General features: G+C 42.1%; 1 protein-coding gene across 6 annotated transcripts in view; it reads left to right on the forward strand.

The window, feature by feature from the left end:
* The window catches only part of kcnab2b (potassium voltage-gated channel, shaker-related subfamily, beta member 2 b), a 92074-nt gene that overhangs the window by 36548 nt on the left and 40468 nt on the right, over positions 1-15058 (forward strand). The window contains exon 1 of one of the 6 annotated variants that reach the window (XM_037541143.1): positions 13681-14828. The exons of 4 other annotated variants lie outside the window; for them this stretch is intronic. In XM_037541143.1, coding sequence (XP_037397040.1) covers positions 14620-14828 — 209 coding nt within the window. In that variant the 5' untranslated portion in view covers positions 13681-14619. Of the gene's footprint in view, positions 1-13680; positions 14829-15058 lie in introns of those variants that run through there. One more of the 6 variants, XM_037541144.1, reaches the window with a different exon arrangement.

Consider the following 15058-nt stretch of genomic DNA (forward strand, 5'->3'; position numbering starts at 1 on the left):
AGAGAACAGTAGATCTCTGTCAGAGAGAAGTCTGATTACAGTGCTGTCTATGTGGCCTGGATTAGAGGATTTGCTTTCATTATCTTCTCTCCCATAGCTGTCATAGTCTTATTAGAATCATAACCAAGCACCAGTGTAGATGGCAACAAGACTGTAATACAACACATTACACTGTCTTCTACCCAAAAACTGACATTACACTAAGCGTCTTCCTCCATAGCTGAAGCTTTACAGCAGTTATTGAATGATGAGTCTGACACAGTTGTCTGCTTGAAGTTATTTCTTTGAAGCTCATTTTAAAGATAATGCTTAGCCTTTGGACTGGGTTGTTAGTCTTTTGACAGAATTATGTAGCCTGTCAACAACACTGGGCCTCCTTCACCAGCTGGTCTTAAGCAGAAAGTACTTCTCAGAACCCACTTGCGCAGTTTTCACAGACTCTTAGGTAAGAACAGAATCTATGCACACTCAAAAGCACAAAGGTGTAAACTGTTCTGTGACTTATAAACACATCATGAATCTGATCTAGACTTTTTCTTAGGACCTTTCTGAAAAAATGTATGAAAACAATTAGGAAGATATTGGTGAATGAAGCCTATTGTTCAGTGTAAGTTCATTGAGCAGGCTACTGTGTGGGATGTTTACGCAGATGCCTGCAGATGCCTGTAGCTTCTGAGCAGGTCTTTTTCGGCTTTTTACCATGTGCTCAGTAATCTTAGGCCTCTTTTTTTACTGTATTGTTTAAGTAATTGGTCTTCAAACAGGTGCATATTTGTTGGACAGTCAAAATCTGCAGCATGTATAATATCTTTACTGGGCTTGTTCATCATTTCAGCCTTCAGATACTGAAGTCTATAGTTTCAGTCAAAATAATTTTTTATAATTTGTGTTTTTCATTGTAGTTAATCCCAGTTTGCAGAATTTGTTGTCAGATACTTTGGCTTGCTCTGGCTCTGAATACAGCGTTGTCTTTGGCCCAAGTCTGGCCCATACTCTGTAAAGTGAGTAGATGTGACTGAAATCTGGCCCAACTACATTGTTTCCTAACATTCATGCCAGAATTGTAGACACAAGGCAAAACTGAATGAAGCTGTCTGCATTCTGCCTTGTAGCCATATATATACCAGCAATCACATAGGAAAGCTAGAATCGGCCCAACACTATCTGCTATTGGTGATCGGTGCCAAAGAGGCAACGAGCGATTGTAGCTTATTCAGTATTATATAAGTGTTATTGCTCTTTCCGTAGTTCTACAAATCTCCACTGTGTGGCACCACTTTCACAGCCATTTTCCTTCTAGCAATAAGCTATTACTATATACATGTTGAAAAAAGTGGAGCACATAAGGATGGGCGATATGGGAAAATAATTGAGGTTACTACTGCAATACTTGAGGTATTTACTCTACATAGGTTGTGTGTGTTTGAAGGCTCTGTGTGTGTGTGTGTGTGTGTGTGTGTGTGTGTGTGTGTGTGTGTGTGTTTTACAGTGAAGTTGTATAGCCTCCAGAACTGACATCTGTGTTAAACCAATCTATTTCAGTGCCACCTCTTTCATCATATTTCACTCATTGCAAGCTCCACGTTCCCTACATGTGGAAGGTTACTGTGAACAGGAAAACATAGTGGTTTAAATTGATATTTATATAGTTTGTGTACATTTAAAATATACATCTTCTGTCTGTAAGGTAGTATAAACATACAAGCTCAAATTGCTTGGAATAAAATGACTTTATGTTGACTTACATTACACATAAAGAATGTTTTTGCCTTCTTCTGTAAACTAACCATAGGGGCTACTGCTAATCACATGATGTCCAGTTTGCAACACAGAAGTAGTTATGATTAAAAACAGAGGGTGTTTACAAATATAAAGATAAATATATAGAAATATGTAGGCCTTTACCATATTTTATCAGCACAGTCATACCATAATACATTAGTAATGGACTGTACACTCACAGAAATAAAAGTACTATCCTGTCACTGGGGCCCCCGTCTTGCCACAGGAGTGGGACCCTGAAGGATTCATCTCAGTACCTTTAGTCAGAGAACATAACTGTACAATGATCCATTGAAGTGATATTTTCTTGTTCTGTTTTAAAATATTAAGTTATAGCAAGGTACAAATACAAACTTTTCACAAAAACGTCTTATTTATGGCTCACAATTGGACCTTAAAACCACCGTTGTACCTTTTTGAAGGAACATTTAGAAGTTTGCATATGCCTAAGTTTGAACACACAACAGTCAGGATTACTGTGTTTTAAAGTAACACGATATTTCAAATACTTTTATATCAGAAACCATTAATGTGTTTCCTGAAGTTTCCACTAGATCGCAGCATCTCTTCTTATTGTGTAGACTCCCAGAAAAGCAAATGCTATTTTTTTTTGAGGTTATGTAAGAAAATGGCAAACTTGTTTGTCTGTGTCAATTTCCCTGCAGTCCAGAGTGATACTAGCGCTGAGTGCTGGTTTTACCCTAAGACAGAGTGTTTTCTAGTTGTTGAGTTACTCTGGAGTATAATAATTAGTATCTAATAAGCTGCGGTGCGCAGATCTGTGGCTTTTCTCCCTTTCCGCCCTCTTGGTACTGAATCATGGCTGAGCTGATGATGCGCTGTATCTTGTTTTGCTGCTACACTTGCTTCTCAGTTTAAAGCTGCAGCTTCATCTCTTTTTACCCTCACATTTTAATTGAATTTGTTAATGATGTATTTCTCACCACAGAATGCGTTCTAGATCAAACTTGGCTTAAGGCTTGAATCTGAGCAGTGGGTTTACATAATTGTTGTTTTCCCACCAAAGTGAATAAAAATGAAATATCTCAAGGTGACCACCACCCACTGCATGGCATTTCACAAATATTGTAAATATAAATGCTTTCTCACCTGATGTAGCCCCTCTGATTCAAGCGACTGGGCTGATTTTGGAAACATATTCTGCAAATAGGTTTTGAGTCAGTCCAGTAAGCACTGCCAAGAGAGGGCTAGAGGCAGACCAAACACAGTGAGTCAGATATGCTTCACTGGGCCGGGGTTACACGAAGTGGAGACAGCTTCTTAACAGGGCTGGTATCCTATTGCCAGCTCAGCTCATCTAATTAAGCCTGGATCACAGATGATGTGATATGCACAAGCCTAAGATGAAGGAAAACTGGTGAGCTGCTCCAAAAATGTAAAAAAAAAATTAAAGTGTAGAAAATTCTAAAGAGGAATTCCACAGATTTTTAAAAAATACTGAATGATTAAAACTTTGAGATGTAAACAATCATTCATTTGGTGTGAAATCATGCAATGTACAGAAACATACTGACCTGGTTGTCTTTACAGAGGTGGCGATAGGAACAAGGGATCACATGTCCACCCAAAAATATATATATATATATATATATATATATATATATATATATATATATACATATATAGCACAGCAGGTTTCATCTAAGAAGTTCTTCCTTCGCCTGATGAAGGAATGTTTAGGCACAATTGTGATTGGCTGAGAGGCATTTCAGTCATAATTTTGAGGCCAATCAGTTGTCTTTAATCAGTTGTCAAATTTCTTAACAGTTGAAAATCACAAATAGACTTTATAGTATAAAAAATAGTATAAACATATTAGCCTTGGGGGCCAAGCTGTAACAAAGGTAAGTCATTGGTGACTGTTAAATAATTTAACATGCTCATTTTCGAGGTTTCTGCTGATTAAAACTAGCTTTTCATAGACAGGTCCATTGCGGATATAGAGAGAGCTGTAACATCAGCCTTAATTTTGGCCTATTTTATTGGAAAGCCTATCATCAGGTGATCATGCACTCTTAGCTAATGTTCAATTGCCATTTAATTAATTGTGATTAATGATCACAATGATCGGTGGGTAGCGCTGTCGCCTCACAGCGAGGAGGGCCTGGGTTCGATTCCCCGGCCGGGTGACCGGGGTCCTCTCTGTGTGGAGTTTGCATGTTCTCCCCGTGTCTGCATGGGTTTCCTCCAGGTTCTCCGGTTTCCTCCCACAGTCCAAAGACATGCAGTCGATTGGACATGCTAAATTGCCCCTGGGTGTGAGTGATTGTCTGTGTCTGTCTGTCTGCCCTGCGATGGACTGGCGACCTGTCCAGGGTGTATCCTTCCTTCCGCCCGATGACCGCTGGGAGAGGCTCCAGCATCCCCCCGCGACCCTGACGGAGAAGCGGCTTAGAAAATGGATGGATGGAAAAACAAAAACACATTTCTATAGACCTAGGCCATCCAATGTTTTGGTCATGGGTCTATATAGAAATCATGATATGTTATTATTCAAAGAAAATGTGCATTGTCTTGCTTTCTGCACAGCCACTACATAGGCAATCTTTTCCATGCTTTCACATGTGTGTACTCTCAGGAGCTTCCTAAGCAATGTTCTTTTCTGCTGTTTTTAAAAACGCCAGCCGTTTCCTGCTGTCCCCTCCAGTTGTGCCCGCTGAAAGGTTTGCATGGATTCAATTTAAAGGAAGTAGATTTTGCTTTACTGAGAGAGACATCATTGTGCTGCTGGGGTTAGTGGCTGTTGTGATGGAACTGTGTGTGTGTGTGTGTGTGTGTGTGTGTGTGTGTGTGTGTGTGTGCGTGTGCGTGTGCTTGTGTGTGTGAGAGACAAAGCAAGCGAGCGTGTTCTACCTCGGGCTCTGCAGCGTTGAATTAAGCTTCTCGCTCATTCTAAGCTTGAATCAGGAGGGCCATCCTGTAATATAGCGACCATTGTTACTCCATTTCCTTGGCCCCTTGAGAGTGGGTGCTGCATGCTATTTTTGGGCCTGAATTCATGTGGACTTTTCCCCCTCCCGAATTGGGAATTGGCCCGGAAAATGCACTGATTTGTGCAGAAACCAAGGCCTGGTCTCAGTGCGAGCACTGCGGATAACAGCCAAGCACATTACATGTAAGGGTAATGGAGGCAGGACAGATGCCAGATTCTCTTTGCTTGCACCTTTACAGCTCTTTGCTTATTTATTTATTTATTTATTTGCTTTTGCCTTGATTTATTTGCTGCATCTGTACGAGTCAGCTAACATATGGAACTGTGTTTTTTCCTAGGGTGTTCAGTTTTGTTTGTTGATTATTGCTTCCCTTTTGTTTTGCTCACAGAACAAATCCCATACCTTTTGTGGCTCAGCAGCTGCCCTTCTTGCTGGAATTGCATTTTGCTTTGCTGGGTGCTGCGCCCCACACCTGGCATCTGACTGCACACTCAGGCTTTCACATTTTGGATGCGCCCAGTTTTTCTTTCTTTGCTGAAAACAAATCATGTGATATGAACTACGTGGTCGTTTAAAAATGCATGCGTAGCTACTGCCATCACATTCGCGTCAACTTTGTGAGTAATAGTACAGGAGAGACTCTGAAAGGAAAGCCAGTTGTTCTCCTGCTGCTGTCCATTCAGCCCTCGTTTTTGCCTTATTAGAAGTGTCGGGCTGTCTTTCTGCCTGGTTGAGCATGGGGAGCAGGGGATGTTACAGTCTAATGAGATATAAATGAGAAGAACAGCTTATCCCAAACATGTTTATTTATGGGCTAGCTCTACATACTTTATTGACAGTCTTCCTCACCGTATCCTTGTGTGTGTGTGTGTGTGTCGTGCGAGCCCATCTGTGCCTCTAGTGATGCAGTATTTTAATGTCGTTGGAATCCTGAAGCTTAAGGAAATCCAGTCTTTTGAAGTAACCTCATGGGCTTCAACAATACAAAGTTTTAAGAAGCAGTTATGATGTAGCTCCTTTGGAGCTGATCTGCATATTCTTTCTGATTGAATATTCCTGTGTGTTTGACCGAAATACAAATTAAATGTACATTTTAACTCTCAAACCTAATTTGTGTCTTACTCTTATGTTTAGCTGCTTATGTGCTTAAACCCCAGAGGTGGCTTGGCTACCCCTCCACAGTTAGATCTAGCTAATACAACTAACTTTGCCTTATTACAAGTGTCAGGCTGTATTTCTGACTTTCGCTCTGTCAAACCAGTGCAAAAAGCCTGTGGAACTTCACTGTAGTACAACTTAGCATTCTCATGAGTCTTTGACTTAAATGGCTGTAGGTCTTGCAGTTACGTGAACCTACAGTCTTCCACTAAAGAATTATGTCATACATTAATGCATCATATTGGTGGCTTGTGTTAGTTAGAAATAGCTTACATCTCTGTAGATCTGAGCAGAGTACAAGCTGCATTGGTACTGGTGGTGAAGAGGTGTATAATATTATACATGCACAAATCTGCAGAGAGCCTCACTGGAGTGTTTTCACACTGGGAGACACAGAGCACTCCTGTGAGGTAGGAAGTGACTGAGAGGCTCTGGGGGATTTGCTGCAGATTATTTAAGTGCAGTCCTGAGTTGGGCTTCTAATCAAAGTGAAGAAGGGGGTTGGGGGGGAGGGGGGTTGGCAGATTAAATGGAAGAGAGGTGTTTGAAGTGCTGTGAGGGTAAAAGCAGGGAACAATGGGAGATTATTGCACTCTGAAACCTGTGTCCCAGCACGCAGCAGCTGAAGATAGCCCGTCTCTCTAAGCAGGAGCTCTGACAGAAGTGTAGGATAAGTCCAGTAACAACTGACAAAATTACAGTGTAGAATTGTGTAGATGTGAGAAGTTTGTTTTTTATTGTTTGTCATGTAATGAATTTGCACCAAGCATGCATTTTAACTGTTTAATGCACACTCACTTTAAGTAGCCTTTTTACCCACCCTGCACCCGCAGAGCTAACAAGTTCGCTTTTCACACTCTGTTTAGCTTAAACATGGACATTATGAAGCTTGTAAGACAATGAAACGACATATTTGTTACTTTGTGTGTTGCAGTTTTAACATTTAAAGTTTTAACAACAATGTAGCTACTGCTATAGTAAGTTGTTCCCTTTCTCAAAGAAGTACATGCTTGTTGGACACTAGTTGTTGTTTTTGTAGTGTGATGGATTGTTCTTTTTCACAGGAGATGAGAGGGAGAGCTGACGGAAGGCATCATCAATCTGTCTTAGTTGGCGCTAGTTGTCCTTCGTTACATTGATATGTCTGGGCCCTTAGATGATCAGTACATGCCAGCCTCCTATTTTATACATATTGATCTGTTTGCTGTGGGCCAGAAACACTGTGATAGGTAGACCTACCTTGTTCATGCACTAATTGGCCATTTGTCAGGTACACCCACCACTAAAATAAGAATTTTTAATGGAAGCTGAAATTTAGGACACACTGGGGTGAATACATCTTTTGGTTAATGTAAAAGGTTTTCATAAGATAAGCTTACTGAAATGATTACAATACGTAGGCTACAATATGTGCCATGAAATCCAATGTCCTTGACAAACAGAGACCGAATGGTAAACTAATGCATTGCATTCTATTATTTTATATTATGTTATACTCTGTTATACTGCATTCTGCATATAGAGCAGGATGTTGTATCAAACCTGACGTAGAGAAGTCTTTGGGAGTCCCTCTTGACATATTTGGAACAGTGATTACAAAAATCGCTTTTGCCCGATGTCTCATAGAAACCGTGACTGTGGCTAACATCTTTACTATTGGTTTGCTGCTACTCAAACAGCTTGAACGCATCTATGCTGACCAGCGTTGATGCATCCAATAATAAATAAAAAATAAAACGATGTTTTCAATCATTGTTCTAATTTTCTCTACCATTAAAATGATTTGTAAAGTCTTAGAATTTGACACTGTTAGTACCCACCATTTACCATATCCATTGTTGATGGACAAGATGGTAGAGAGGATGGCAGACAAAACTGTACCTAGCAACAGATGGACTACAGTTAATAATTTTATACCAATGATAAACATCCATCCATCCATCCATCCATTTTCTAAGCCGCTTCTCAGTCAGGGTCGCGGGGGGATGCTGGAGCCTATCCCAGCCTATCCCTATCCCAGGAAGGCAGGATACACCCTGGACAGGTCGCCAGTCCATCGCAGGGCAGACAGACAGACACAGACAGTCACTCATACATTCACACCCAGGGGTAATTTAGCATGTCCAATTGGCCTGACTGCATGTCTTTGGACTGTGGGAGGAAACCGGAGAACCCGGAGGAAACCCACGCAGACACGGGGAGAACATGCAAACTCCACACAGAGAGGACCCAGGTCACCCGGCCGGGGAATCGAACCCAGGCCCTCCTTGCTGTGAGGCGACAGCGCTACCCACCACGCCACCGTGCCGCCCTTAATGATAAACATGTATGATGCTATATGGCACTATATGGTAAGTGAGTGATAAAATGGTGAAGAAGTAAAAGTACCCATTAAACTGGCATGTTGGTGTACTTTAGAGCCGTTTTGTGTGGAGTCAGCTTAGTCTTCATGCCAACAAGGTCAGATATATCACAGTCAGTCAGGATCGGGAGTTTGCTGGTAATGACATTGAGAAGTGGCTCAGGTTCCTCTGGATTTGAATGCTCTGAGCTCCACTATAGCCCACCCAGGGGAGGCGCACTCTTGCCTGTGCAAGGACACAGTGGCACGTGGTGCTGGGCTTTGAGTGCTCTAAGCTTAGACAGGGGAAATGAAAACAGAACTCTGTGTTGCTGTGCTTTGGGTTTCATGTTCTAGCTCATGGTTAATGTGGAGGGCCCCATTGATTAGTTCTAGTCCAGTGTCCTCTCAGCAGTGCAACTGTACTAGGCTGGGTCTGAGTGAGCATCATCAGCTTTTAGCCTTTTTCCTGTCCTACCAATCTTCATCACTCCATTCTCAATTAGAAAGGTCAAGTCTCTCCTCATGTACCCATTCAGTGGAGAGCACAGCTCTTACAATTAGTCAGTTGACTCAAATTGGCCCTGTCTCTGGTCCCTGCTCAGGTTGATGCTTCAGTAAATGCTCATTTATTGGGCTGTGCTGATGTTTAAATCCAAGCTCTTGTGTCCTTATTCATGAGGTGTTTGATGTACCGTTAGCCCTATAGAGAATATTGAAAACAGGCTCTTGTGTGAACGTGGCTCTTGTGTTAAACCTTGCATTTATATGTCTGGATTGTATCTGGATCAATTTTAGATGGAATCTTACACTTTTCACTAAAATGCATCTCCACGTTTCTGTTTGTTTTACTCTTTTCTTTGGCTTGGAGTGCATGAAGGCACATAGTTTGGGGCTAACTTCACTCTCGCATGTCCTCCATGTTTCGTTTCATTGTTTTCTCCTTCATCTGTGAGTCAGCGCTCAGCAGATTTCCGCTCATGTAATTGTATATATAACAAAACGAAAATGCATTCCATTTCCACTTGTGTTAAATGTGGTCAAGATGAGTCTCTGACCATCTCCAAATGTGGTATGAGTGATTTGATCATAATCCACTCACAGTTTGTCCTGGAGGTCTTGACACCTGGCTTTATACATTAAAGTGATATCTGAACGTGATCCTTTCACCAAAAGCGCACATGAATGTAAGGTGTAAACGGCTTCATAAACAGGTCACATGGTTATTTGCAAGGTTAAATACTCAGGATCACCTTCACGTGAACACATGTCCACATGTCCACATATCATATAGCTCTCGCTTTATTGCTGACCACTGAGTATGCTGGCTAAGAATAGAAGCCCTGGCAACATCAGCTGTACTATTCTGTTTTCTGTGGCTGCAGCGATCACAAAGTGGATTCATTTTTCAATACAGTGAATGGAGCAATGAATGACTTGCTGTCATAAATGATGATTGTTGCTCTTCTGTTAATGACTTAACATTAATGACAGCTACTAGTCACACAGATCACAAATCACAAACAAGAATGGAGATGGTCTCCAGTGTCAGTTACCTTTGTTTACGCATTTACGGGTAGCTGTGATCAACAGAACAGTTTGCAATCTAGCAGGAGGCAGGGTCCAGCTGATTAGTCTTCAAGTGTGGCTGTAAGTATGTTGAGACAGAGAGAGAAAATTTAACTAAGGTCTGTGGTTGTGTTCGTTCCATCTGTGTGCTGAAAGCACAGGCACTCTGGATGCTTCTCCTCCGTTTCATCCTCTCTTCCACTCTTTCTGCCATGTGCATTTCTGCACTACTGCCAAGCTTGTCTCTGACTCATCTGCAAACCGGGATTAAATTGTACCTCATCTGCTGATGGCATCTCTGTTTCTGTTTCTCTGTCAATGCATCATTATAAGCTCACGGGGTGATGATATTCCAACATTTGGAAGCCTAAAAGCTTAAGTAGTAAATTCGTTTTAGCAAATATACTTCTCTTTAACCTGATTTTAATCTTTTTAGTCCAATGAAGGAAACAGACGACTGTGGCCATCTAAACGGCACCACGTACCACACAAGAAGAACAATGCAAAAAAAAAAAAAGTTCAGCCACTCTTGCATCATAGAATTGCGAAGGACGGCCAGATTTTGTGAATGCCATCCTCGGCGTCGTATTTGTTGCCATGAAGCTATGAAACACGCTGACAGTCCCTGTCCGTCAGTTTCGTCTGTCGGCCACGATTCTGATGAGAATTTCCTGTAGACTTGGATTCTTGCCACTGTTGGTCGACCCGTATGACCGTATGCTTTGATACATCTGCAAATTTAGTTACTTCCTTGTCACGATTGGCCCCTCCCAGTCCTGTCCATGTGTTTGTGTTGTGTTTTGATTTTCCACGTGCATTTGTTGCCTTTATCCTCCAAGTTCGGCCCCCTTGTTTTCAGACCTGCCCCTGATTGTTCCCACCTGTGTTTCATCCCTTGTTAGCCCTTTTATATTTAAGCCCTGTGTTTGCCCTTTTGTGGTTGTTGGTCTTTGTGCTGTATGTTCTGGATGTATTGTTTTCTGTGGTCTAGTCTGTTTCGCTGTTTATTATGTCTGTTCCCCGATCTGTTCGTGTTGGTTCTTTGACCATGGACTATCTAGACCCTGATTTTGGATTTGCCCATAATAAATCGTGCTTTTCTCTGCGTATGCATCTGTCTCATCATCGCTCCACATTACATTCCTTCAATATGTGGCCTTCGGGACACCCAAATGTAATCACTCCTTTTTGTGTATCATTAACATCTGCTTTGCGACCTATTTTCCACGCATTGCATGAGACATTCACTGCAATGTACCACCTTTTCTCAGTCTATGAATCCCATCTCACACCCCGCAGGTATTTATAGCCTGATCATCCTCGTGCAATGCCATCTACAAGACCCTGAATTTACTACCACCTTAAACACGCAAGGTGACTTTTTTTTTTTTTGGGGTGCATACTTCCTGTGTAAAATTGTATATTGTACCAACTGGTAGTTTACAAAAGGCCAGTGTTATCTTTGGTGGGTGCATACTGTGTGTCATGCTGTGATTCTACCTGTTGTACATTTGACAGAAAATCTGACAGCTGGCCCGCTGACTGCCAGTGCCCAACTTTTGCATGCAAACCAAATATAGCACTTTACCATTCTTACTACATATAGCAATTTCTACCTTCTTAATTCTTCATTTTAGTACACAGTGCTCTCTATATGGCACACATTTGAATTAAAAATGAAGAGCAGCTGTTCAAATGTATACATTTAATGTATTGCCTTCTTTACTGTAACATCAAATCTCAACTTTTTTGAAAGCCAGACCTGATGACCCTCTTCAAGATTTGTACTTATAATTTCTACCATTCCCCTCTTTCTGAGCCAAGGGTGTGTCGCAGTGTCATTCAGGTCCTGCCGTTTGTTCAGCTAAGCTGCCAGTTTGCTCTCTTTCATCTAGGCATGACTGCACACCCAGCTGTAATCTTGAGTGTTGGAGAACTGTAGGACAGGGTGCATTGGTTTTATTAGCTTGCTGTAGATTGACAGCGGGAGCTGTGGGTTCCGGAGGCTGACGGATGGTATGTGTCATTCATGTGCCAGATTATGTACTGAGTGTCAGTGCTTCATGCCACTTGTCGCATACGTGTACACATACACAGGCATATACTAACCCTGGCAGTATAGCGGGATATGAGGGATGATTCAGTGAACTCAAGTTCTTAAAGGCTGACTTCAGTTATTTTTTTCTTCCCATAAACAGAAATAGAGATGTGTAGTCATATTTTATATCACCACCTTCTGGCGTTTGACTTCTGGGTTGTTACTTTAAATGGATATTTTTGATGAGATGAGATGATATCATACCTTTATAGAGTTCAGCAACATTAACCAAGCCTAGTTCACTGAACCATACCTTTCCTGCTAGTTTGCCAGCTTTTGTGCTAATCACAGCTAGCTGTTAATGTGTAAAAAACTGGCATTCTTGGAATTAATCCATCTGTATAACTAGATATCTCTGATATCTGCTGCATTCACTGTTGAAATATTAGTTCTTTTTGATCACTGAAGCCACAGCAAGAGCACTCTTAAGCATGGGCATGTTTAACAGTGAGTTTTATTGTATCAATTTTTTTTTGGAATAAAAAAGAAAAACAAAATTTGGAATAAAAAGTTGCTATAGAAATTACATGCACACAGTCAACCACGGCATAGTCACACATGCACTTGCCAGTTAGGCAAAAATATATACATTTCAATGAAATTTGCTGCACTGAGCAATTTCGTCGCTTATATAATTATATTTATTTACATAATTATATTTATAAATCTGATTACAAATATAGGAAATTCTGCATGAGAATTTTTATCCCACTTGTGTCACACACAAGAGACCCTCTGTAGAGATTTAAAGAGAGACGATAGAAGCGGCTTTTGGTGTCACTTACACTCCCAGAAATCTGGATCCCCAGCCACATTTTTTCTTTGCTCAATCCGGGAACACAAACCAGAGTACTGCTAAATTTAGGACTGACTGCCCATCCATTTTTTTAATTCACTGAAGTAATGTCTGGTGTATTTGGATTCCATAAAAGTCCATGCTTTATCAAAAGCACATGAGATGTCCTAAAAGTGCACTGAGCAGTCTGGCATTTGTGTTCTTTGTGAACTAAACGGAAAACAAAAATCACTTTTTATTTCATAGTCTGTGAACTTCCCACTGGTTATAACCAAACTGTATGTTAATTGAGCAGAATAATAAGCCTGGAAACATTGGATATTCATGGGCTATGGCTATTTCTTTTTAGCAAGCTGAAGGACTGCTGTGTTATGAATGTGAGATCATAATGATGAGGGTCAGCAGGATCAGAAGAGAGAGGAGGGAAAAAAAAATTTGCACTATGCGTTCTTTACTCATTTGTGCTGAATTTTAATACAGGTCAAGTTGTATAATGTGCCGTATGTGGTTTCACTTGTTCCACTATTTATTTCGCCAAGTCAATAATAGGCATTCCGAGCATGTTTGGAGAAATTTGCCACTGGAATAAGAAACCTGGAGTAATGTGTGTGACAGTAAGTTTGATGACATGGTTCACTGGTCATTTATAATCTGTTTTTTCTTGCTCCGCCGTTTGAGCTGCTGTTCATTCTGTTTGTCCATTGCGCTGTGTAACCAGCACGTGAAAAGCAGGGAGAATCCAGGCACGTGTGTGTTCTCCGGCAACTGTAGTCGCTCTGTCATGCGTAGGCACTGTGGCATATCAGGTACGAGCTGATCTCACAGAATAGCTGGAGCTTGGTCCTTCCCACTCTGTCTCTTTTGCTCACATCCCTCTTTTTCTGCTCTTATGTTCTTTCTCCACTTTCTCACTCCCATTCTCTCTCTCCCTCTCCCTCTCCCTCTCTCTCTCTCTCTCTCTCTCTCTCTGTGTCTCTCTCTTTCTCTTCACTCTGTTCCATGTGCCGTGGACCAACATTATTGAGTGGTAATCCAAGCTGGAAGCTGTCAGGGTGAGAAACAGAGAGAGGCTAAAAGACAGGGAAGAAGCAGGAGGGAGACTAAATGAAAAAGGGGGAGTTCCTTCGGAGGGAGTGACAGGAGTGAAGAAGAGCCTGGCTTTGCTAGGAGAGCACAGTGAAGCGTGAAGAGTTTGTAGTGTGACGTGATAGGATGTGGAGTTTTCTTTGCAAAACAGCCTGCTGATGCGATTGGTGTCGGCGGGGGTTCACCGCTTCACAGCCTGCTGCTTCCCTGGAGCCCAGAGCACAGGGATTCACTCTCACATAGCCTGCAGAACACACTCTGAGAGACGATTGCAGACAAACCACATGGGGACACAAACTCACATAGACTAACCACACTTCTGACCAGCTGTGTATTGGAGAGAGCGCCGTGTCTTCTTACCAGCTTGAGAGACGTCAGATCCGTCTTGTACCTTCGTGGACTCCTCTGAAAGTGGGCTGAGAAGGACCAAAAATCTTGAACTTGAAAAGCTTCCTTGGACATTTTATACCTCCATGACTGCTTCTGACAGTGGCAACTGATAACGACCAAAAACCTAAGAAGGGCAGACCTATCAAACCACTTCACTGCATGACTGTACCCACTTGTGGCTGCTGAGAATCACAGAAAACTCCTAAGAAAAGGAGACCCCTTGGACTTCTTACACCTTTTCTGAGAGTGAATTGAGAAGAACCAGAACTCTGTTGAAAGGAGGAGATTCCTTACTTTCTTCCAACCCTACATGCTCCTGTTCATCCTCTAAGTGTGAACATCCTGTGCCCCTGTTGTGCCCTCTGTGGGGAGGTTTTTGCAGCTGTCTCAAGCTCCCTTTTGCCCTTTGCTGCTTTAAGGCTACCCGCTGGTCCTCATCAGCAGCATGCAGGTGTCGTTTGTGTGTACGGACCACCGGGCTGTGAGCCGCAGTACGGAGGACCGGCTGAACCGGCAGAACGCCAGCAGCCCCAGCCTAGGCACCAAGAGCAAGTTCCGCGCTGTGGCCATGGTGGCCCGCAGCCTGGGACAACTGTCTGTGCAGAACGTGCCCTCCTCTAGTGACCACTGCATGAGGACCGGCATGAAGTATAGGTAAGATAAAGGGCCAGCATGAAGTGTGGGTTAGAGAAGTATAGGTAAAGGAGGTGTGCAGAGCAGCATTCTTGCATGTAAATACGTATGAAGGTACAGTGAAAAGGAGGGTTTATATGTTGCGCTGTTGTATGGGAGAATGCTGTAGTTGTGTGATGTGCTTTTACTGGTCCTCTTTTTAAAAATGTGAGAGGTGGAGTGAATCAGCTCAGGTTCTCTTCTTTTCCAGA

Source organism: Pygocentrus nattereri, chromosome 9 (assembly GCF_015220715.1).
Source record: "Pygocentrus nattereri isolate fPygNat1 chromosome 9, fPygNat1.pri, whole genome shotgun sequence".
Classification (NCBI taxonomy): domain Eukaryota; kingdom Metazoa; phylum Chordata; class Actinopteri; order Characiformes; family Serrasalmidae; genus Pygocentrus; species Pygocentrus nattereri.